At 41.1% G+C, this 22685-nt stretch overlaps 2 protein-coding genes and 1 long non-coding RNA gene across 3 annotated transcripts in view; 1 reads left to right on the forward strand and 2 right to left on the reverse strand.

The window, feature by feature from the left end:
• Window positions 1–5661, reverse strand: si:ch211-198a12.6 (uncharacterized protein LOC563253 homolog). Its single transcript, XM_017725566.2, has 2 exons — window positions 5401–5661; window positions 1–3612 (listed from the first exon to the last, which is right to left on the reverse strand). The coding sequence occupies exon 2, from the start codon at window positions 3476–3478 to the stop codon at window positions 1898–1900; it is 1581 nt and encodes a 526-aa protein (XP_017581055.1). The 5' UTR covers window positions 3479–3612; window positions 5401–5661; the 3' UTR covers window positions 1–1897.
• On the forward strand, window positions 5661–7620 carry LOC119263447. The gene is made up of 2 exons (XR_005130273.1): window positions 5661–5851; window positions 6306–7620. It is a non-coding gene; the product is annotated as an uncharacterized LOC119263447 (long non-coding RNA).
• Window positions 7449–22685, reverse strand: part of stox1 (storkhead box 1) — a 20957-nt gene continuing 5720 nt past the window's right edge. The window contains exons 2-4 of the mRNA XM_017725540.2: window positions 12968–13120; window positions 9099–11406; window positions 7449–7914 (exon numbers count right to left, since the gene is read on the reverse strand). Coding sequence (XP_017581029.1) covers window positions 7761–7914; window positions 9099–11406; window positions 12968–13120 — 2615 coding nt within the window. The 3' untranslated portion in view covers window positions 7449–7760. The remainder of the gene's footprint in view (window positions 7915–9098; window positions 11407–12967; window positions 13121–22685) is intronic.

Genomic DNA, 22685 nt, shown 5'->3' on the forward strand with positions numbered 1-22685 from the left:
TAAACAGATAGTCAAGAACCTTTATTTATCCATGTGTACCACTCAAAGATGGGGAAAAGACATGGAACAAGATCTGACCACTTAAAAGAGGGCAATGAAAATATGAATCAATGGCATCGTAACTTCTCATTTTAACCTCTAGTTATTCTACAATGAGGCCAGCTGACAGGGAAATTAAAAGACAGCAGTAACAGTGTAAACATATTCATATACAGAGAAGCAAAACAAATTACCTGAAGTCAAAGTAAAATATGTTGGTTAGTATGTAAAGGAACAAAGGGAGGAAGAGCCAAAAAAAAATCGTTTTTTTTTCTATTACAGCTCAACATACATTTCTACACAGCATGCAATAAGGCACCTATCTAACACAATGAGTAAGCCTATGCTATGAGTTGAAGCACAATTCTTATTCAAACGGAAAAAAGGGAAAAATTCAATAGAACGTTCACTCCCATAAAAACAGTATTCCTTTCGTTTCCCTTTCAGATTACCCAAACCATATTAAAAAAATACATCAGTTTGTAAAAGATTTTTTTCCATACACAGAACTGTAAGTAGAAAGCGCATATTTATGGAATTTTGAAAAACTGAATCGAGAGCAAGCTATAGTTTTTTATTTGTTTTGATAAGTATACACAATCTATTACACTAAATTTTGATACTTTGCTGCATGTGTCCAGAATATAAGTTAACTACAGGCTATATATATATATAGATGACTGAAGGAGTTCTATAGCAAGTCTGTATGGAAATATGCACAATTTACTCATTAGTAACAAGTGGCGGAGTACCAAAAGAAAACCAGTAAAGCAACATTTTAGAGGGAACATTTAGCTCAAATTACACCAGATTTGTAGTATACAGTAACTTGTCAAATTAGGTGTGCTCAAATCAGTCCATAAATCAGACAAGTTGAAAGGAAAGAATACAAATTCTTCATCCAACAGTCTCATTGGGCCTACAAAGTTCTTTGCTGCTTATTTTAGAAATCAGGCTGAACAATGCAGCACATCAGAGTCATGAACAGGTTTGGAAGGGCATGACTGCAAGCACATCATTGAGGGTATGCTACAATTAAATTTCTCTTAGTCGGTGCATTTTCTCAAGCACTACAAGGCTGACAAACAGCTGCTGAAAGCACTAGAGCTTCCCAAGTCACTCAAATTTTCAGCAAACTACCTTTGAAACAGATTTTACCACTTTTACCAACAGCTTGTACAGAGCCAGAGAAACCCTCAAGCACCATCACTTTTTTTTGTCTCACAGATGGTCAAGACTAACTATCATACACCAAAAAACAAAGGGGGAGCTCAATACTTAGAACTGCACACTACTCACCTATACACATGAATATATATATAAAAAAAATCAACATTATTTACAAATGATATCGGCTTCTGAACAGCCCATAAAGATAGGATGATAGATACAAGGACTGGGGAGTGACTAGCTGAGTCAAAATCTGCTTTACTTGGTCTCCAATTGTGCCTAAAGCCAGGCTTGAGTTAAGGTACATCCTAGGATGCACTCGATAGTTCTGATAACTACCCACACTACCCAATTAACTCCAAGGACATTGCTAAGAGTATAACTGGCCCAAGTCACTAAGCAGGAAATTGCTACAAGTTTGTCTACATTATCATACAGGAGTCAAATTAAAAACAGCAAGCTCTGTATGCACATCAGTATCAGCTCAAGGTCAATCATACCAATTATTGAAATTCATCGCTCTTAAAAGGTAAAGCTTACTTTCAATATAGCATCAAAATCCTTCTAAAGGCCCAGATTAAATTTGAGATTTCTAAGGTCACATTTTTCTGAAGACAAACTGTTTAGGGTTGTCCTGAAACTAAGCTGGGACAGATTGTAAAATACTTCCAACACATTAGCGGCAATCTCACTGATCAATATGACTTCTATGATGCCTAGACAGGGAGGAAGAATGATTGAAACCCTTGCCACACTGAGAACACCTGTATGGCTTCTCACTCTGCAGAATTCTTTGTTTCAAGATCGTAGTATGAGGGAATCCCTTTCCCGATGGAATAGCACTATAGGAGGCCTTCTCATCCAAATGAACACGTTGGTGCCTTGCAAGAGAAGAGGAATGATTAAACCTCTTGCCACAGTGGGCACAGGTGTACGTTTTCCCATCAGAATGAGTTCTCTGGTGCCTGGACAGTGACGACGAGTGATTGAAGCTTTTCTCACAGTGGTTGCAGCTGTATGGCTTTTCACCCGTGTGCATTCCCCTCTTCATAGGGGTGTCAAAGGGGAATTCCTTGTCAGGCTGGGGATACATCTTGGCCTCTAGATGGACCTTGTGATGTCTAGACAGGGATGAAGAGTGGTTAAAACCTTTGTCACACTGAGAGCATCGGTAGGGTTTACCACCCTGGTGGACCAGCTGGTGCTTCTTCAGGTGGCGTTTCCTCACAAAGCTCTTCCGGCACTGGTTACACTTGTAGGGTTTCTCACCGGAGTGTATTCGCTGATGTTCTCTCAAGGTGGCTGCTGCAGCAAAACACTTGCCACACTGGGAGCATCGATGGGGCTTATCACCAGCATGGGTCTTCTGGTGCTGTTTCAAATTAGAAGACGTAGCAAAACCTTTACCACATTGGGGGCAGTTGAATGGCTTCTCACGAGCATGCAACTCCTGATGTTTCTTTAGATGGCGTCTGCGGACAAAACTCTTTCTGCATTGGGTGCATTTGTAGGGCTTGTCATCAGAATGCATTTTCATATGCTCTCTGAGTGTGATCGCTGCAGCAAAGCTCTTACCACATTCCGAGCATCGATGTGGCTTTTCAGGGGAGTGCATCATCTGGTGGGGTTTCAGGTTGAATGCATCAATGACTCCTTTACCAACCAAATCCACACCAGTGGGAACGTAGCTCTTCTCTTTCATATGGATCTTCATATGCCCTCTCAGACTAGCTTCTATTGCAAAGCTCTCACCACAGTGGACACAGATGTAGGGGTTGGTTGCTTTGTGTATTTCAAAGTGTTGGTGCAGATCAGTCATGCTGCCGAATATCTCACCGCACTCATTGCATTGCAAGCCATGGGCTTCATGAATGATAACACCATTCTCTGACTCCACTGTAAGCTCTCCTCCATGGTCAGATTCAACCTTTACCACATGCTCTGCACCAGCTCCACCCATCTCTGTCTTCAACAACACTTCACCAAGCAGGGCCTCATTGCCCTTCATGTCCGCAGTCGTAAAATAATGTGGCTCATGATGCACCTCGGATTTTGTATAGTCATGGTCCGTCTCCGTTACTGCATCAACACAGGTGACTGCCCCCAGATCGCCATGAATGGCTTCCAGGTCAAGCCTCTTGTCCTCTTGGGTCATGATTTCAGTCTCCGCTGCATAGTGCAAGTCTCCAACTTGTGTGTGTGCTATGACACACTCAGACCCCAACGTGTCGAGGCCTGGTGTGTCACACTCAGTCTCTGACTCAGCCATCAGGACGCACTCCAGCCTGACGACTTCCGTTTTTAAAGCTTAGGTGAAATTTAGCGTTGCTCTACGAGCACCGCTAACCCAGAATAAGAGATATGGGAGGCCTTGTGATCAGCCTGAGCCAGGAAGTATCCTGCCTGTTGACGACAAAAAAAGAACACAGTAACTAACACATCTTGGTCTGCAAGTAAATCTCAGTTACACAGCAAAAATAAAGAAAAGCTCAAGTAAATTACAACACCTAAATTAGCCAAACTTAACTATAAATACATTTAAATTCAGCAAAGTAACTAAATTCAGCAATGTATACAAATGACTATGGCTAACTCAAGCTGAACCAGCAAAACACTAGTTTACAGCAAACTGCTTGGCCATAAGGCTAACACGAACTATAGATGTGCTAAAGGAGAAAGACGATGCATAAACAAAACATCTCCACAAGACTAAAAGGTACTGCTTACAGACAACAGAGCAGGTGGCCGAACAAAATACAGCGCAACAACTAAACAAAAAACAAACCAAAAAGGACTAACTTTGCGCAAGTACAGTAAACACAAATAAGGCTATTTGGCTATTACCATTAAGCTAGTTAGCAAATTTCTGTAGAGCTAAAATCTGGCTAGTGTTAGCCGATGGACAGTTATTATTGAAGCTAACTTTGCTGGCTAGGTATACCTGTGGAAAAGGTTTATACATTTCGAAAAGACCTTAAACGGTACCAGATCTTAGGTTACACAACGTAGGTTCTGTTGGCTGCAACACTAAAGTCTATTGAACATTACAGCTTCAGAACCTACGATGTTTAACCACATACTGAACGTAAACACTGGATATTCTGCTGTTGGCTAAGTTAGCTGGCTAAATAGCCTGCTAGTTAGCTTCATGAAGCATGCAATATCAGCTAACTAGCTGGCTAACTAGCAATTTGGCTAGTGCATCGGGCGCCTTCTCTCTCTCTAAGAGACTGTAAGTTTAAAATCACGTTAAAGTGATGTTCATCAGTCCGGGATTAGACCCCTGCGTGCTGAGCCGTGGAGATTCTGACTGAACCGGTTCTAAGAGTTACGCCGCCTTTAGCGGTGGGCATCTTGTACGACTGAGGTTGGAACAGCTAACTAGCTCTAAAATGGCCGCCGCTAGCTTCCGCCCTTCAGAGGCATGTAGCCACGCATTTAGGTCTCCAACACACCGCTGCGCCGTGGGCAAATTAAAACAACGAGGACCATAACGGACGCAGAAAAGTCGCTGTGGCAATGAAAGACAACTGCACCAATCATACAAAGGACGTGGTGTATATAAATAAATAAGTAACGAGCACATTTGGGGCTTAAAATGGATGGCTACCAAAATGGCTAACCATGGCTGAACGCCTCGCGAAAAGCCCGGGAAAGGCGTCCCCCATCTTACATAACCAACAACGAGCGCCTTTGCTCATCAAAATAACTGTAAACACGCTCGCTGCCTACGGGGGAACCCGAAGGACAGCTAGAGCGAGTGGATGGGCGCTGCGAACAGTGTGGATAACGCTAGCTAACGGCGATATTTCTAATAGCACGTTCTTAGCTCGGCGAAACAACATGGCCTACCGTCCTGCTAAAGTGAACCTCGCTAAGCTAGCGGACTACGAGCTGCCTACCGCCATTGCTACCCAACAGGAGCTTAGTGACGCGCTCGCAATTTTACTGCTGGCACGGCCGAGAGCACGACTCAACACCAATCTACACCATCTGCGAGGATAAATACGGCGTATTAAAACGAAAAAGTGAGAAAACGCGCCGAGGCTAACGCCTATCGCATAATAACTTCGTCCCCGTAGCACGCTAGTTAGCCACTTAGCTGGATTGTAATATTTAATCGCAAACCGTGGATTAAACAGCTAATCCACATGTTCGCTACTAGAATACAAAAACCAACCGTAGCGTTACCTATTTTCCCGATCTGTACGTCCTCAGATCGAGCTTCAAAGCGCAAACGGCCGGCTGTTATTTTGCAGTCTTTGCACAACAGACGGCCTCTAGGTTTTTTTTTTGCTTGCTTGCGTCTGCACTGCTTGGCTGCGGTCTGCTCACTCGCCCCCTCTCTCGCTCGCTCTCTGTCTCTCTCTCTCTCTCTCCGAGTGTGTGTGCGTGTGTACGCGCTGGCGCCACAGAGCTTCTGGCGCCAAGTGTGTTTAAGCGCATGAGCAAAAGGGAAGGACTTCAACCACGCGACCACTCTTCTGCCACCTACCGCCTCGGCGCCTCAACATGCCACAATAACAATGATGCACATAATAAACCACCCAGACTGGCCAGACAGGCCAAGGATCAGGAAAATGTGTTCATTCAGAGCTGCGCAGATGTCACGTGCAGAGTCGGAGCCGCACTCAGTTTGCGGGTAATACAGTTGATTACTACAGTTTTCATAGCCACCCGTTATGTTTTAGATGTGCCACTCAGGCTGTAGAAACGACCTTTCCTAATTTCTGTTCTGGAGTTTGTCTGGTTTCTAGTCGATTGTCTCACTGAGCGAAGCTGTTCGCCAGCTTGTGGCTCGATGTTTCCCTTTCCACCTTAAATGGCCTCGCCAGCCTCGAGGCAGAATGGCACTGCTTTACCATTTAAGGGGGGCAGGAAAGTTCGAACAGGAAGCCGACTTCAGCCTCGACTTCACTGAATAAACCGGCTAAACGGACAGGCACGTGGCCACCATATCAGGCAAAACCGAGGAAATCAGACAGGAAAGGACATTTCATTCAGCTGTTCGGACTCAGGTTTGGGTCAGACGCTCGTAGCGGTGCTCCAGGGGTTCCTCGGCTGGGCACTAATGGCGGCTCCTGTTTTTCCACCAGTAGCCGTTAGGGCGCACCTTCTCCCCGCTGCAGAGTCGGTGACGGCGCTCAGCAGGTCTGTTCAGACAAAAGGATTTAGGAGCAGTACAGTCATCTGCACGAACACCTCAGCCTGACCGCAGCAGTCCGGCACCGTCGTCTGTGACCGCCTGCAGCGGAGCACTGCAGACTACAACCAATTACAGACTACAGCCCTTAAATGGTTCTGGTTTATTCGCGGTGAACAGATGCCGGTTATTCAGGAACAAAGAAAGGAGGAAGTCTTTTTGTTGTTCTCTGTCTACCTGGCCCATGAAATCTGAGACAGCCAATCACCTTTCTGAAAGTCGACATTCAAGATCTCCGCACTCATTCGCTCTTACGCAGAACCTCGCTTTTGTCTGCCCTTCAGTCATTTTGTCCAGTGATGGTTAAGAGTGATATGAACAGCAGTGTTAGGGTGGAGTCCATCAGTACAGACAGGCAGGCCCACTCTGGACGAATGAAATGGCCCATTTTTAACTCCTTCAATTTTCAGAGCCATTTCAGCTTGGCTTCCACACGCCGTTTACACGACCTCGTTTACACCTAAACGCCCGAATTATTCAGAAATGTGGAGGAGTTCCCTTTAACTTTACAGCTTTGACCACAAACGCAGACTGCGTCGCTTCACAGTCGTAATGGATTTGAAGACAGAATTCACACTACTCCTCTTCTATTGACGCACGACCTTGTTTTATGTTACATTTTGCAGAAAATAAAAAGGACATTAAATAAAATATGAAACGGTTCCACAGTATTCACAAGGGTCAGTGTCCAATGCTGAATGCTACTGTACTTAACTACATTTAAAAATAAAGACTTTTCCCATGTGATCCTGTAACATCATGCTGACAATGTGATTGTATCTAAAGAAACTCTGTTCTGTATGTCTCCTATACAGCAAAAATCACCCCATTTAACCCCAAACTCTTTCATCAGTCTATAACTGTATATGGTTTAGTCTTTTTTAATCCAAATCTGGGTCTGGAAATCTGAGCCTATATGTTTAAAATGGGTCACTGATGTACTGCCATGCTGTCCATGATGTTTCCTGAGCAGTGACTGAGCCTCTGTAGCCTCTTCTTGAGAAAAATCAGCACACATGACAACACTGGAGCATGATTTTCTTTTTAAGTACGTGGTTTATTATTTTTTTTCACCGTATACATGGATCTTCGTATTTTAAATTTGATGGGTAAAAGGTTATGTAACTAATGCACCCCTCTTTATAAACAGAGGATCTTAGTACTAAAAATAGCACTTAAGAAAAACTATAAAACCCTAAATCAATACTCCAAGTACCCAAAAATGCCACCTGAATGTACTGCTCAGAATTGTGTGGAAAAAAAAAGATATTTACATGTAATAGTGATAAATATACACATTTATACATAGGCATCTAAATGAGCTGAAAGCACAGTGTTTTGACTCGATTCACACATTCATGACGGGTGTGAGCTGAAGCAGTGAACTCTGAGGATGAATGCCGTTGCTTTTGGAGTGGAGCTTTTCAAGGTTCTGTAGGAAACCGCGTTGCTTTAGCCCTTTCAGGATCAACGAGTTACGCGAGGTTAGACTCATGCGTGTTCTGCAAATAAACAAACATAACAGATCACTATATTATTACCACATTTACTCTATACACGCCAACAACCAGAACATTTCATACATATTTTTGGTAAAGCCAACCAGAAACTACAGAACTGTGTAAGATAACACCATTTCCTGTATTTAAAACAGCCATTAAGAACAAGTTAGATACTTTTTCCCTGGCACTGAAATATGACTAATAGAACATTACAGAGAAGCTTCAACAAGTACATTATTATTATTATTTGGTATTTAGTGCGTACAACCTAGTGCGTCCTATTTAGCGTACCTTTTTAACAGTTTCCATTCTTCTCCAAACACTTGCATTTCAGTTTTTCAAAGAAATTCTGCTTTTTATGATCCAAATAATCCCAAACACATTTAGTGATGTTCAGGTCTGGACTGGGGTGGCCAATCCATTGCTCAGAGAACACCGGCAGCTTCTTTGTTTGATTAGTACAGCTCAATCTTCTCATAAGTGTGCTTGGGGTCTTTGTCTTATAGTAGAATGAAGCTCATTCCTAAATAAATGTTTTCCAGGGGGTATTGCAAGAAGTATTAAAATTTGTATGTATCATCAGTAATGATCACCAACTCCATATGTTGTTAAACATCCCCAGACATGCCCTCATTCTTCACCATACTTGACTGATGTTTGTAGACATGGTTCAAAGAGTCTTTCGTTGTCGGCGGCGTAAAATCCTGCCCTCTCTCATACTTTGAAAGATTTCAAATTTAGACTCATCAGTCCATAAAACTTTACTCCACGTCTCAGATGTCCAGTGTTCCAGTGCTAAATTTCTTTTTGACTAGTTCCTTTTCTCTGTAATAGCCTTGAAAACTCATTTTTTTTATAATTTCAATAATTTTGTTTTGACCTTGTTATTCTTAATGCACATACATCTTACATCTAATTTCCTCAGAAATATTTCCTGAAAAATACATAACTTGGACTTAAAGGCTGTTTTGATGGGAGACTAGACTAAATAAATTATGGTTGTCTTTGATTTTTATGTTTCTACTCAAATATGGCAATGTTACTAATACACACAGTGCAAAAGACAACCATAGCAAACATTCATTTAAACTGGCTTTTCAGTTTACTGCAGTTTTAACACATTGTAGGAATTTGTAGCTTTGAAACACATTGTATAGAACTCAGATTGAGACTGAGTGACTGACCTTGGTGAGTCAATCCCACTGTCTGCTGTGTTGCTTTGATGTTCTGCTGTTTCCACTATACAGGCCCCAGAAGGGTCACCATGACTGATGCTTGCACACTGAAGGTCATCAGCATTCTCTGGTGCCTCAAATTGACTCTGATTGTAGTCTTTTCCTTGTGGGTGACAGGTCCAGTGGCTGGACTGGCCTCCTACTTCATCTGCAGACTTGAGAACTGTTTCAGCGTCTGAGTCTCTTTCACTTGTCTGACAGTAATCAAAGATGCTACTGTCCAGGGCCTCAATGGGTTCAGAGTGTCCAGGGCTGGGCTCATGAAGTCTCTCCTCCAGACACTGAGCCTTTAGGTTGGGGATGATATCTGTTGGCAGGTGGGACAGAGCAGGTTGGCAGTCAGTTGCCTGCCACCTGTATTCATGCTGTCTTTGTGTGGCTCGTATGGGGTCTTGATGAAGAAGTGGAACTCTATCAATGAAAGTGCTGTCCCAGTCCCCAACCAGACAGACTGGCTCACGACAGCGAGCTGTTCCAGGGTGAACCACATCACTGACGCACTCCTCATTCAAGCAGAGTGAGCTACATCCATCATCATCGTCCTCTTCTACTTTCTGGTAAATGCGGTGTTCGTCATCAATGTACACTTCTCTGTCTGCATGGCTCGTGTCTCTGAAAGTGCCCTCAGTGTCCATCACCTGTTGGCTGCTAATCTGCTGATGTGAGGACAAGAGGTCAGGACAGTGTTCAGATTCTTCCTTACTGTTGACTAGATGGAGGGACAGTCTACGCTTAACTGTAGGTTTAGGCCAAGACATAGGTAATTCTGTTGTGTCATATGGATGTGATGTGAGGTCTGTTATGCGCTTCTGATTAGAAACACTTGTCAAGTCTCCTTGAAAAGCCTTCTGTTTAACCTCTTTTCCTCGCCCATCTCTGAACTCCCTGCCTCTGATTTTGCTTTCCTTTAGCTTGACTTTGTCCTCTATCCTCAGTGTGCTGCTTTCAGGGTAAACAGAACTGTAATCTCCAGGAAGCTCTTTAATGGCTTTAGAATCTATAATGGAATCTAAATTCAGCCCTCTTTCATGGAGCTGTTCACAGGATCGGTCCATCGGTATCTGGGATTTCTCTGTCTCTTCAGTGACCGCTTTTGCCCGATGAGGGTCCCAGGATTTGGACCTGTGACCCGCTCGCTCTCGCCGACTGGAGATCTTGGCCTCTCTCCTCCTTTGTTCTTTGTGATTGGTGGTTGGTACTACATCCCGTCCTGGCAGTGACTGAAATGGATTCTCTATGCGTTTCTTGTAGACGCATTTTGTATCCAAAGGAGTACAATCCTCATGATTGTCAGTTTCATCTTTGACTAATTCAGGCCTGAGGCGAGATGGAATGAGATCATCTCCCTCTAAGTCGTTGTCACATGGAACATCTTTGCTCTTTGTCCTCTGTTTCTCTTTGGCAGAAGGGCCTCTTCTCTTGCTCCTAGTGGCTTTAGAGACAGGCCTCTTTCCAGGAGCCTTGGATGAATGGTGTCTCTGCTTAGGGAGCAGGATCTCTGTGGACATGCCTTTATCACTTGTCAAGGCCTTTGTCATTCTCTCTGCCTTCTCTTCCAGCTTCTTCATCAGGACTGTATGGCGGACCAAGTTGTCCACAGTAAGCTCAGGGTTGATCCGTTTAATGATGGCATGTTCTAGATCTCTTGGAAGGTTGTTAAGATCATCCTCATCCCTGACTGGCCACTCCTCAGGTGGGAACTGCCCAGAAAATGTGGCATATTCCTTCTTCAGCTTGGTTTCTTTCTTTCCTGTGTTACGACGAAACAAGTTGAGGCCGAACTTGCGTCCCGGCTTTTCCTTGTCCTTGCGGCTAGTCACTGTGGATTTGCTGATCTCACTAGCCTGGTAGTCTGCTGCCGTAGACGTGGACTGATGCTGGACAGTGGGTTTATGTTCTCTGGGCCACTTGAGGCTTTTCCCAGTACATTCACTTATACTGATAGATTGGTCTTGGACAGATGGAGGAGCTGTTGGCTGAGGTGTGAAGCAACTACAGGACTTACAGTGGGCCATGATGGGTACTTCAATGGAGGCATCCATGCAGCTTTCATTGTTCACCAGGTAAGTGACAGGAGGAGGAGAGGGATGATCACTATCATTTGTCCACCAGTTCTTCTCCTTAGCCATGCTGTTGGTGATGAAGTATGTCTGAGGAGTAACAATGAAGTAGCCCTCTCCAGTGTGGTAGATTTTTCTCTCTTTAATGAGTGTGCCCAGAGCATTGTAAAGGATGTCTTGAGTGGGAATGGTCATTCCTAGAATATTGAAAAGGAAATAATTGATAAAAAAAAGGTCCTTACCTATCAAAGTGGCAGAAAAAGGAGCACAGACTTTCCTACTTTGAATAACATACAAACTGCTCTGTTTTTGATTAATAAAACTCAAATGATGAATCAGCCTCAGTGCGTGAAATCAAGAGCCACCCTACAAGCACCTCATCGGTATTTACATGAAGACACCCTAGTTCATACAGATATTTTGGTAGGGAGCCAATAAAACAGCATTCAGCAGCTTTTTAGTCAATGCTAGTGCTTGAGGTCAAGCAGTGTGTGCACTGCGCCCCCTACTGACCAAACATTAAATAAGTGAATAAAATGTCAATTTTTAATGATGATTATGTGTAGTAATGATTTAATGGTGTAGTATGATTATTTTCCAACAATAACATATTTAAATGCTGTATTATTAGAAGCTTCCACATCAGCTGCGTTTTGTATCTACTTTTGTACTAGATTACCAAATTATTAGTGTTATTGTTATTTTCTATTTTCATTATTGCTATTACAGATTATATTGATGATAAACACCAATCAGGTATAACATTATGACCACCTCCTTGTTTCTATGCTCATTGTCCATTTTATCAGCTCCACTTACTACATAGGTGCACTTTGTAATTCTACAGTTACAGACTGTAGTCCATCTGTTTATCTGCATACTTTATTAGCTCCCTTTTACCCTGTCAGGAACCCCATGGACCCTCACAGAGCAGGTACTGTTTGGGTGCTGGATCATTCCAGCACACTAACGTGGTGGTGGTGTGTTAGTGTGTGTTGTGCTGATCTGAGTGGATCAGACACAGCAGTGCTGCTGGAGTTTTTAAACACCTCAGTGTCACTGCTGGACTAACAATAGTCCACCAAGCAAAAATATCCAGCCAACAGCATCCTGTGGACAACGTCCTCTGACCACTGATGAAGGACTAGATGATGACCAACACAAACTGTGCGGCAGCAGATGAGCTATCATCTCTGACTTTACATCTACAAGGTGGACTGACAAGGTAGGAGTGTCTAATAGAGTGGCCAGTGAATGTTTAAAAACTCCAGCAGCACTTCTGTGTCTGATCCACTCGTACCAGCGCAACACACACTAATACACCACAACCACCTCAGTGTTACTGCAGTGCTGAAAATGATCCACCACCCAAACAGTACCTGCTATATGCTGGGTATATGATAACAGTCTTGGTTACCGAACTCCAATTCGTTTTTTTTCAGGTTATTAAACTATTATGCTCAAATTTAACGCTACAAATACACCAAAGATAAAAATGAAAACAACAAAACTGTTGGTAAAATTTGTGTATTTTGATGTGACCATATGACTTTAATGAATAAAAGCCAATGTCCCGATCCAGACAGATCAGCTCACAGCAGTGAGTAAAGGGCAGTAAAGGTCAACAATAAAGGACTGAGAAATAGTTTGGCCAATTATGTGAAGTGAGGTCTTTTTATTTTAACCAAAGACTATATTAACCACAATGGTAATAAGAGCAGTTATAAACCTGTTATAATGTTTTGTCTGTTAAAGTACCTGGGTGGGCCTTCATCATGTGTTTAATCAGAGCTTCCTGGTTGACCATAATATGAGCAGCATTCATGTCAGATATGACTGAGCACAGCACCTCAGACAGAGGTATAAACTGCGACTGGGAAATAGGGGACATCTGCACTGGGGACAAGTCACCTGAGGGGAAAAAAAACAGATACATAGAGGAAATATTATTCATATTCATGCTCATACTTCTTTCTCTTTCAAAGGCAAACATCTTTGCTCTCAGTCTACTTCTGCCATTTAACATACAGTCTTCAAACCTGGCACATTAAAACTGTGCCTAAGCCACTGTCTATGTTTTTAGGCATTAAACAAGGGATGACATAAAACCACATAAAACACTGTCTGAAGTTCAGAGCTAGGATATAAAAACACAGAAACATCAAAGAATGCTAAATCCAGTCAAGAATGAGTTGTGATTTGTTACACTAGGCATGAAGCTTAATTACAGGGAAATATTTCAATATATCAACGACTGACAGTTTTATGAACTTGAAAGAATTCTGGAGTTCCTGCAAAAGACAAGACAAAAATCTTATTGCAAAATAATGAAGTACAAAATGATGAAGTGCAGAAAGTCACTGAATAATAACTATTACAAAATGGCAACAATGTCTGTGAACATTATTATCTTATAATAGTGTCATTATAGTCATTCAAAGCATTAGAGTAATCATAGTTGTTACTATTCCATATTTGAAATGATTAGCGGGTGAGTACATGGAAGAGGGATAATAGCTCATATTTATCAGCATTAAGGCCATCTTCAGACTTTCAGATGACTGTTCTTAATAGATGGTCCAGATGCTATTCAAAACAAGTCCCTCTGTTCTGACATCTCCCTTCTTCAGAAACTGTGTGCTGTTTTCAGCAAGTGATGTTTCTAACACCAAACAGAACAGGGGTCTTACAACCCCTATAACTATACCGCATCTGGTTTCTTTGAGCATTAATCATTAATTGTAGACGGCCAGATTAAAACCAGAGAGGCCGGTTATACACTCCATTTTACAGACTCCAGACTAATTAAAAAAACAAAACCACAGCAATGTTGCTCACATCAAGTTCATATGTAGCCAATATGCACAGTTGTATACAAAAGTTTGGGCGCCCCGGATAACATTTTTTGTTGTTTTTTAAAGTGCACACTGTCTACAGGGACTTCCTGCACAGTTTAATGCACAATTACTGTTTATTTCTGTAAATAACGGTTTAATTCATATTCATGAAAAGGAAAACATAAAATGTAGCATGTGCAACAGATATAGAACATTCTATGTTTCATTTTGTTGTTGTTTTTTTTTACAATATGTTAAATTTAGACATATTCAAGTTTATTCCCTGCAGAAAATCAGCAAAACATTATTTTGCCTGGGTCAATACTTTTGTATATGACAGAATAAGAGTCATCATCAGCAATCAGTAAGTCCTATTCCTTTTCTTAATTTCTCCAGACTTGTTCTGATAAACTAGAACATGTGTTCAAATGAGACACTGAACAGCTCACCACCTCATAGCCTAGAGAAACTTAGTCTGGTTTCTTGTATCAGCCATAGGGCACTAAAGAAAACACTAAAATAAATTTAAGCAGGCTTCACACACTTGCAGCACTTATGTCTGGGATAAAGGAAATAAAACTTTAATCAGGCAGCTGCTATTACCAGGCTAGAAGCTGAACAAGGCCACTCCTCCACACTACTGCACGAAAGAGACCAGACTGCAGGAAACAAACCTTTAAGGAAGCACATTCTGTTTGTAACTGATTACCTATTAAATCTGGAAAATGTGTAATTTCCTTAACCACTTAAAATCCCAGGCTTATAGAAGTGTGTGTAGTCAAATTTAGACCTGCCAGAGGGTCCACACCATTTTAATATGATTGTCAGAAAGACAATTTACTGACACTTTCTAAAGAGAAATCAGGCTGACTGTACATTAACTGTGTCTCCTTTAAATCGGAAGCCAATAGAGAGAAGCTACTGTAACAGGCCTTGTTAACAAGTCTTTTGTTGTATTAGATTGCTTAGAGATAAAAGCTCTCTGATCCTGGTTTTATTGTTATTCTCTCATTTATCTCTCCTTCCCAAGGGCAAATCCTGTCTGGACTGAAAGAGGAAACAGAGGAAAGAATAAAACACATCATCATTGCCCAAAAAAATTACATAATGTAACTTCATTATGATTGGACCAATAGAAATGCTCCAAGATTACATGGAATATAAAATCTCTCTACATTAACTTACATTAAAAAGAGTGTTCTTTTCCTTATCAGGTTTTTCTTCCTTACTTCTGCAAACCTAGTATTCTGAACATGTTTTTTTCTGGACAGTAACAACACACTCCTTATAAAACTCTCTCAACTCTCAACCATCTATATGTGTGTCCTCATATCACTGGAGGACATATGACAACACTAAGGATATTTACATCACTTTTGAAATAAACTAAACAAACTGCCTAGACAAAATCTTCCTTGATTAGCAAACATTAACACATCACACTCCAAATGTTTTAAAACCATGTGACTAGGCTTCAGTTTGAGTGCTTTATGTTGTCAAAAGCAGGTGGGAAAACATCTCACAAAGACTTGGAATTAAAGTTTGAATTCAGCTGGTGGCAGGGTGTGACTGCAACCGTGGGGCAAATGTAACTTCCCTTCTCTCCAGGGAAAAGACTCTGTGTTCATTGTAACATGAGGCAGCTCTCCGGACATTAAGACCTTTGTCGCATACAACATGAATACCCCGCCTGGTGCCATGGTAACTCCGCAGTATACCACAAAGGCATGGATGGGGTGGCAGGAGACTGGGGCAAAAGTCATTAGTGGCTTCCATTTAGGGCTGATATTCTTTGTTAACAAATAAAGGTCCTGTTTTGGGTCACGAACCCTGAATAAATAGATCTGAAGAGAAATGACAGTCTTGCATGTTGATGCTCTAGGTAAAGGGGAGTTTCACTGATTTTTCATCATTTCTGCATAATTCAGCTGTGGTTTGATGTAAAATTGTGTTTTGTGAAACAGACTGCCTGAGGTTTTTTTACACGTGTTCTGCATGATAACACATTGGCTTTTAGTATAAAATACTGGAATGGCTTTTAGTATGAAATGTGCTATATACATAAACTTGCTTTACAGTGGTGGTAATAAAAACCAAGGATCAAAATGTCTACAACACAAATATAGCCATTCTATTTACTGACCAGTGACAAGTGGACCTACACATGTTTTATATGGATAGTTGATGTAAGTAAAGAACAGAAGTAGTCGTAAATCTAAAAAAAGTGAATGTCATCACCGCTGAGAACAATTCTGACTTGATAGCCAAATTTCTCCAGAACAGAGCATTTCATATCAAACTGCACTAAATGACTTCATTTACATTTTAATCTTTCAGGTATGCAAAAAAAAAAACATATCTGAACTTACTGGCTACCGACAGTTAAATGGCAAGCATACAATATTTACATGCATATGAAAAGGCTAATGTCTTATGAATTCCTTTTATTCATATTCTGTATAAGGCACACCATTTATGCAATGCTATGTTCAACTATTGAATAAAACAGGATCTTTAATGCTACAGAGGGCTGGACTGTAACTGATTATCTATAAAATATTTTACTATTTCACTACTAAGTTAATATAAATCCATCCATCCATCCATTTTCTAAGCCGCTTCTCCGTCAGGGTCGCGGGGGGATGCTGGAGCCTATCCCAGCAGTCTTCGGGCGAAAGGCAGGATACACCCTGGACAGGTCGCCAGTCCATCGCAGGGCAGACAGACAGACACAGAGTCACTCACACACTCACACCCAGGGGTAATTTAGCATGTCCAATTGGCCTGACTGCATGTCTTTGGACTGTGGGAGGAAACCGGAGAACCCGGAGGAAACCCACGCAGACACGGGGAGAACATGCAAACTCCACACAGAGAGGACCCTGGCCGCCCGGCCGGGGAATCGAACCCAGGCCCTCCTCGCTGTGAGGTGACAGCGCTACCCACCGCGCCACCGTGCCGCCCATTAATTAATTATATTAATTAATATAAATCTACTTAAATATAATCATTCTTGTGCTTTTTAGGAGAAACATGGTTTGTTTTTTACTCCATATTTCATTTACCACGACTGGGTTTATTTTTGATCTCAAGCAACAGTGTTTCAACACCAATCATTTCTGCCTAGCAATTTTATGGTCATTATATATATATACATTATTCAAAAAAAGCAAAGGGTGAGTTCTTGGCCATTCAGCAGCTAAAACTTGTCCAGAGCATAAATTAAATCAAAATAGTTTAATTATTGTTTAAGTTTGCTGTCACACAATTTAGGGTGAAAAAACAGTTGCAGAGAGGGAGCACTCGTCTACTCCACTTAAACTAGAGGAAATCCAGCCGTGTGTGTGGGAGCCAGACTTTACTCAAGCAAACCACAAAGGTAATTAACTTGCAAAGGTGCTGTTGATTAACTCACACACATATGTACTCAGGGGGTTGAGACTCCCCTGTAATGCATGTCCTTGTACTAATAAAGCTGAGATTTTAATGTGGTGAGGTTCATTCCTCATCACGACCACAAACACCATTCTGCTTGGCCCACCCATAGCAGCGGGGAGGTGAGGTGAGGGGCAAAAGCAAATGCAGGGGTGTTTAGGGTGATTCTGAGGCTGTGTTTTCCCTCTGTGAGGGGTGGAGGAGGTGAAGAAAGCAGAACATGAGCGAGCTGCCTATAAGGCATTTTGTCTAAGTATCTACAACCCCAATTCCAGTGAAGTTGGGACGTTGTGTAAAACATAAATAAAAACAGAATACGATGATTTGCAAATCCTTTTCAACCTATATTCAATTGAATACACTACAATGACAAGATATTTAATGATCAAACAGATAAACTTTATTGTTTTTTGCAAATATTCACTCCTTTTGAATTTGATGCCTGCAACACGTTCCAAAGAAGTTGGGACAGGGGCAACAAAAGACTGGGAAAGGAATGCTCAAAAAACACCAAACACAAACAAATTAGCCAACAGTTTAAGAACAACGTTTCTCGACGTGCAATTACAAGGAATTTAGGGATTTCATCATCTACAGTCCATAATATCATCAAAAGATTCAGAGAATCTGGAGAAATCTCTGCAAGTAAGCGGCAAGGCAGAAAACCAACATTGAATGCCTGTGACCTTCGATCCCTCAGGCGGCACTGCATTAAAAACCGACGTCATTCTGTAACGGATATTACCACATGAGCTCAGGAACACTTCAGAAAACCATCGTCAGTGAACACAGTTCGTCGCTCCATCTACAAGTGCAAGTTAAAACTCTGCCATGCAAAGCCAAAGCCATATATCAACAACACCCAGAAACACCGCCGGCTTCTCTGGGCCCGAGCTCATCTGAGATGGACTGACACAAAGTGGAAAAGTGTCCTGTGGTCTTATGAAGCAAAAAATACGACAACAGAGACCCCGGACTGTTGAGCAAGTGAAGTTGTACATCAAGCAAGAATGGGAAAGAATTCCACCTACAAAGCTTCAACAATTAGTGTCCTCAGTTCCCAAACGCTTATTGAGTGTTGTTAAAAGGAAAGGTGATGTAACACAGTGGTAAACATGCTATTGTTCCAACTTCTTTGGAACGTGTTGCAGGCATCAAATTCAAAATGAGTGAATATTTGCAAAAAACAATAAAGTTCATCCGTTTGAACATTAAATATCTTGTCTTTGTAGTGTATTCAATTGAGTATAGGTTGAAAAGGATTTGCAAATCATTGTACTCTGTTTTTATTTATGTTTTACTCAACGTCCCATCTTCATTGGAATTGGGGTTGTATAAGCTACTGCACATGTTTGCAGTGTCCATGGTTAGAGACAACCGAGCATGTTCTGACTTGAAACAGTTTCCTGAAGCACACAAATCGCTGAAGGAGACCTTCACGTGAAGAGGATGGATGTAAGTGGAGTGGCACCTTCTCTGAAAACAAACAAGAAAATGCGGAAATGTGCTAACTCATAGTCTAAGGTTGCCCTCGAGACATTTGGACAACACTTAGGTCCCATGAAAATGCACATTGACAACATGAAATGTTATTAGTGTTGCAAAATCACTGAGTAACAGACTTTTTTTATTTGTACAACGTCAAAGCAGGTGACTTATGAAATTATTATTTAAAAAAACAGAAAAACATCATTTGTAGTTTAGATCAGGGAAACCTCAACCTTTCAACCTATCAATGAAGTTCATCTAAACTTTACAAGGGTCCCTTAGTTGAAAAAGTCCCCTGGCATGAAAGTGTTGTAAAGTAAATTGGGGGGCCAAAATGTAAGCAGCATATATACAGTCTGATATACAGAATGATTTGCTTGTTTTTATTTGTTTGTTTTCTTCCATAACTTACATCAAACAGAATAACAATATACACATATTACTGAGGGTAGACTGTGATAATGTAATTTCCTGTGCTAGCTGAGTTTTCTATTCCTATATACACAAGACTACAAAAAAATGTTTAAAAATGATTTACTGTATTGTATAGATGGACATCTTAGTGGAGAAGTCCAGCAATCACTGGATCATGGGACTCTTATCTAACTGCAATCTTAATCCAAGTAATCCTTGATCCACTGGCTCCCCCAGCAACCAAGCTGCCAAGACTGCACTCCAAGTGCTTACTTCATCACACTGCTTTAATCTCCGGTCTTATTCCTAACTCTCCTCGTCTCTGTCTGGCCTAGACACAGTTTCACTGTGTCCAGCTGTCATGAGCTCTGAAATGACACCTGGACACCTGGTACTGTTCCACGGTGGAACCGAGTGGCACGAGTCTCATCGTGAGCACCACACATGAAGGATGAAGGCAATAAACCCTGCCTCATCAGGTCTTCAATTACCTGTTTGATTTGCTAGAAGAAAGCAATGAAACACATCACCACTTCACCAGATTATACTGAGCTGTTGCTCTCTATCAGCTTCAGGGGCCTGGAAATCAAAGATACATTCCTGGCCTCTATAAGGAAGAGGTGTGCAGAAACATCAGCACTTTTAATCTACAATTAGGGGAGGGCACTATGCTGTTATCAAAATGGTTATCACAATATGGTTTTCTGAGTATATCGTGGGTATCTTGAGTACTTCTAGAACACTGAACAACTATATGTATCATATAAAAGACCAACCAATACAACCAACATAGCAACAGCACAGAGACAAGTAGGCTAGCTGTCAGAATGTTAGATTATTATGCTGTTGTCTTTGTTTATTTTAACAAATTGCTTGATTTTTCCTCATGTTCCTTCTTAAATATGTTTGGGTTTTTTTTTTACATAAAAATGTTCAAAATGTGGCACCGCTCTTTTACTGGCACATTCTGCCCATTCAAGGTTTTGTACAGTCTACTATGAAAATGTCTTCAAGTATCTTGATGTTATATTTTTCAGATGCTCCACTCACAATGATCAAATGCCCTCATAGCTCATTTGCCTGGTCAGTTCTGGTCTTTGAGTACTGTGATGTAGTGAGTTAACTTGTTAAATCTTTTTTAATGTCACTAGAAGGTGCCAGGGTCCAGCAACAGCATTCAGCAGCTTTTATGAGGCAGTGCTGTTCTGGCTGCCATGGTGTTCAGAAAATGGGAGCAAAGAGAAGCTATAAACAGACTGAAAGAGCCCCTCAGCGAGGCCCACTCAAGCTGTATGCTCAAGAAAACATTTACCAGTATAGTTGAAATAACACAGAAGAATCAAACTCAATGAACATATCAGATTTAGCTTTACATGGCTTACAAAACACGTTGGGATTTAAACCAGTTTCACCTGTAAGTTGATAGTTACAGTACTGCCTAAATGCCATTCAGTCATGAGTGTGGAAAGAAAGTAAACTCAGTAGCTCAGTGCCGACCAAACTATGAAGCTCTTGTGTAGTCCACTAGACATCATTTGTTTAGACAGTGATGTGCTTTACATAGTAGTTTATCACAAATTTCATATGGATTTTCTTCTCTCAATTTCTGTTACAGTTTGCCCAACTGAGTGAACATGCCTGGCAGCTTTGCGCCAGTCAGTGACTCTAGTTAAAAAGACACCATTAACAACCGTGGACTTTTGTACTGATTAACAGAGGAAACGGCTTCATGCAGTTCTTCTGATAAGACGTCTGACACACATGTTCCTCTGCAATTATGTCCACATTTTATGCAATAAAATCTAAAACAACCTTTCTCTAAGTGCTTGATGATTGCTTAGCTATTCTATTGATTTTCAACACTCAAATCAGCCTGTCCCCTCCCGAAAGAGAGGGAATAAATATTTCAGTGTTTATAGTGGAGGGCATCTGTGTGCAGGAAAGTAAAACTAAGGCTCAGATAGTGTTTAAAGACCAATATTTAGTCTAGTGGCTTATCATCTTCTTCCCATCTTCCCATGAGGAAATAGTAAAATCAGCAAAGTGATTCAAGTTTTCTGTATCTCAGCTGCAGCCCCTTCACACAATGGGCAATATATTTAAAATCTACAAACATACGCTGTGAGAAAATGCTTGCTGACATTTCTCCTGGAAGAAACCCACCAAACTGCAATCAACATGCCAGTTCTAGTCACTTCTTCAGCGCAAAAGAAAAAAGCAATGCTAGCCATTGCTCTGAGACACCAGGCCTCGGGTTACACAAAAGGAGGCCATGAACATTTGTAAGCTTGTGCCAAACATTTGCCAAATGGCAGTGCTAGGCAAGTACAGTTGGGGAAATTCAAAGCTCTGAATTTAGATAGAACAACTTATTTAGAAATTCAACAAACATCCTGAAATTAAATTGGGATCCTTAATAAACTTTTAAACTTAAAACTTTGAGTAGATAAGAATACACTTGCGTGGAAATGTTTTACCCCAAGGTAAATTGCATGTTTTGCTAATTTTCTAAGTGAAAATGAGTTCTCTATGTGAAAATAATAACTCATCTTCTGCAGGAAACACATAAGATATGAGTTTAACATATTAGATAAAAATAAAACATAAAATATAAAATGTGCCATAACTGTTGCACAAACTGCATTTTATATTTTTTCCCAACTCTGCAAATAATCAATAATTGTGCATTAACGTGTGTTTTTTGTTGAGTATTTTCACTTAGAAAATCAACAAAAACATGTTATTTAACCAAGAGTGTCAAAACTTTTCCATGCAACTGCGTATTCTTCATTGCTCCTCCATTTCTCCCCCATTCAGCAGCTGGTTGACTTCAAAGAAAAATGGTTAAACTCAGAGTGTTTGCTTTGATCAGAAGTCTCTATTTAATGTTATTTTTTTTAAAAATCCTACATTCAATATCATGTAACTAATATCTCCCCTCCATTTTTACCCACCCTGATGGTCCCTGTCCTCTATAATCGCTTGTTTGACAGAGAGGGCCTGGAGAAATGCTGGGGGTTCCATTTCACAAGATTTCCTCCATGAGATGTTTAGACATTCCAGGTGTTTCAGGCTGGTCTCACCTCCAGAAGCTGGAGGAGCCCACGTTTACTGCGCTCACACACCACTAATCAAGATCCATGACACTAATTCACACCAGATGAGAGCCATTTCCTCCAAGTAAGACTGAACTACAACAGATTCAGTTTGTTATCCTTACAGTGGGAGGCCTTTGCAAGTGCAACAGCTTAATCATGGTCTAAATCCCTAGCAGCTTTAGAGTTAAAAGCACAATATATCTT

The sequence above is a fragment of the Pygocentrus nattereri genome, chromosome 5 (assembly GCF_015220715.1).
Source record: "Pygocentrus nattereri isolate fPygNat1 chromosome 5, fPygNat1.pri, whole genome shotgun sequence".
Classification (NCBI taxonomy): Eukaryota; Metazoa; Chordata; class Actinopteri; order Characiformes; family Serrasalmidae; genus Pygocentrus; species Pygocentrus nattereri.

Bases quoted from the DNA above. Each gene is read 5' to 3' on its own strand.
- si:ch211-198a12.6 (XM_017725566.2), bottom strand. From the start codon at position 3,478: ATGGCTGAGTCAGAGACTGAGTGTGACACACCAGGCCTCGACACGTTG.